The following is a 2857-nucleotide window of genomic DNA, read 5'->3' on the forward strand; positions in this document are numbered from 1 at the left end:
TCTCCAGATTCGATATTCTCGTAAAACACTAGTTTAAATAGGAATATCAATTCATTATTCTCCACTAGCCCAAGTTCATGACGCAAGCGACTTAGGGAGCTGGAGATCTTGAGTGGATAAATCATAATATGACCCACATAGTATCCTGTATCTCACGTAGTATTCCATATCTCATGTAGTATCTCCTAATCTCTCTTAATCCTAAGGGTGGGGAGGGTCACCCACACAGGTGACCCTAAGGACCCTCACATGCTGAAGAGCCGCAGGAGGCCAATACTTAGCGGTCAAAATCACTTAATTTGGCCATCCAAGAACTAGTATATTTGGTATTATTCAAAGGGTAAAAGTAAGGATTTAGTGGCAAGAGAGGTGAATGGGCCATAAATCACTGAAGCTGACCTGTAACTTCAAAGATATCCTTCCAAAAAATATTCCAATAGCCGCTCGTGAATACATCTGTTAAATATATATATTTTCACCAGCGCTATGCGCATGGTTTTCAACAGCTTTCATAGTTCACCCTTTTCGGCAGAATCACTCAGGAAGCTATTTGTTTACTTTGCATTATTTATACCTTCACATGGCTCTTCAAGATAAATACCTTTGAATGAAGTAATGTCCTCTTCTCTTTTTCCTAGTTTAGATGTTCATCGAGTACATTCCTTCTACAGGAACTAGCTATCATAATACTATATCCAAGGACTAATGTATATTGACTATGTAATGGTAACTTACATATTATCACTTATAATTAATATAATCTTAAAAATTTTGATCAGAAGTAATATAAATCAGAGAGATTTTGTAGGAAGCTATTATGTGAATTGATTCTAGGGCTCATACAATACCTATCATCCGAAGTAGCAGAACAGGAGTAACATGTTACGGTGTAAATAACAGGTCTGTATTAAGATTAATCATCATTTTTATGCATCCAAATCGGGTAAAGCGTGGGAATTTTTATGAAAATGAGGGTCGACGAGGGTCCTTGAGGGTCACCCACACGAGGTCTGGCGAGGGTCGAGGGTCGGGTGAGGGTCGCGAGTGTTATACCCGCCCCTCGCGAGGGTCGGGTGGAGGGTCCAACCTTTGGACCCTCATGAGGGTCTGGGCGAGGTCTAAAGCTATCAAAGTTTACCAAGAAACGCCCGCGACTGAACCGACTGAGCCGAACGAACCTGACCATCCGCGCCCCAATTTCGTCTTCCCGGAGACTATATCTTGGTCTGACATTATAAGTCTCTGCTACCAAGCCTTATAAAGCATCTACTTTTACTTTGCCGGAGCTTCAGACCCTTTGTCTCAAGACATCAAGATAAATCTGTGCCAATCCAAATCATGCGTCTGCTTGATACAGGCAGTTTCAAGATCAAAGAATTCACAGATGATAGCATCCCGCGATACGCTATCCTGTCACATACTTGGGATGAAAAAGGGGAAGTTACTTTTCAGGATATGAACGGAACCGATGCAAAGAACAAGAATGGATATGACAAAATCAAACGGTGCTGCTTAACAGCTAAAGCCAATGGGTTCCAGTATGTTTGGATAGACACTTGTTGCATCGACAAGACAAGCAGTGCGGAGCTGTCTGAAGCAATCAACTCCATGTACCGCTGGTACCAAGGAGCTGAAATATGCTACACATATCTTGCCGACGTACAATCAAAAGATGAAATCCAGAAGAGCAGGTGGTTTACAAGGGGATGGACCCTTCAGGAGCTAATTGCCCCGTTGAAAATGATATTCTTTAATGAGGAATGGAAAGAACTGGGGGAAAAGGCAGACCTCCAACAGGATGTGTCTGACTATACAGGTATACCTGTTGGTATTCTCTCAGGCAAGGATGACCTTGAAACATCTAGTGCTGCACAAAGAATGTCCTGGGCAGCAAGAAGAAAAACATCAAGAATTGAGGATCAGGCCTATTGTTTGATGGGCTTGTTTGGTGTCAACATGCCACTGATCTATGGTGAAAGAGAAACTGCTTTCATCAGACTTCAGGAGGAAATCATGCGGATCTTGGATGACCACAGCCTCTTTGCATGGAAGTCCACTGACAATCGCAGCGGACTTCTTGCCACTTCCCCAGCTGCATTCAAGGACTCCCATGACATTGTCCAGTTCAGTCTTTTTGATACCTCTGACAACCCTTTGACTGTGAGCAGTAGGGGGATTCATTTGGACCTCCGCCTTATAGGCACAGGTCATCGAGGATTCGGGCTCGCAATTCTTCATTGTAAAAAGAAAGGAAGGGAGAATAAGCCAATTGCGATCTATGTGAGAGATTTACTCTTTACAATGCAGCGGTTTAAAAGGGTTCACAGTAAAGACTTCAAACAGCTTGATCTGAGGAAATTTGTACCATCACAATATCCTATTAGAAGAATATGTGTTGAAGCTGGTCGCGCAACACGCACAGGGAAACTGAATGTTGAGAAATGGGACAATATCTCCCCAGACCAAATCTACTCCGACGATGCTCTCGAAAACCTAAAAAATTTTAAAGATCCAACAGCACTATCGCGTGCAGCAGCAGAAGGAAATGAGGGCATTTTATGGTTGCTGCTGACACGTAGTGATGTTGGGGCAGACATGAAGGGAAAATGGTCTAATCGGACATCCTTGTCATTGGCTGCTGAGAATGGGCATGAAGCCATTGTCAAGCTGCTGCTTAACAGAGGTGCTGCAACCGAGTTCAAGGGTGAAAATGGTCAGACACCACTATCCTGGGCTGTTGAGAATGGACATGAAGCCACTGTCAAGCTACTACTTGACAGAGGTGCTGCAGCTGAGACAAAGGATCTATATGATCGAACACCACTATTCCGGGCTGTTGAGAATGGGTATGAAGCCA

At 43.3% G+C, this 2857-nt stretch overlaps 1 protein-coding gene across 1 annotated transcript; it reads left to right on the plus strand.

Moving 5' to 3' along the window:
• Positions 1-1338: 1338 nt before the first annotated feature.
• Positions 1339-2795, plus strand: EURHEDRAFT_404500 (HET-domain-containing protein; the record flags this gene model as incomplete). The annotated part of the gene is made up of 2 exons (XM_040780312.1): positions 1339-2760; positions 2781-2795. 2 exons carry the CDS (start codon positions 1339-1341, stop codon positions 2793-2795), a joined length of 1437 nt encoding a protein of 478 aa, XP_040636714.1.
• Positions 2796-2857: the final 62 nt, after the last annotated feature.

Source organism: Aspergillus ruber (assembly GCF_000600275.1).
Source record: "Aspergillus ruber CBS 135680 unplaced genomic scaffold scaffold00023, whole genome shotgun sequence".
Lineage (NCBI taxonomy): Eukaryota > Fungi > Ascomycota > Eurotiomycetes > Eurotiales > Aspergillaceae > Aspergillus > Aspergillus ruber.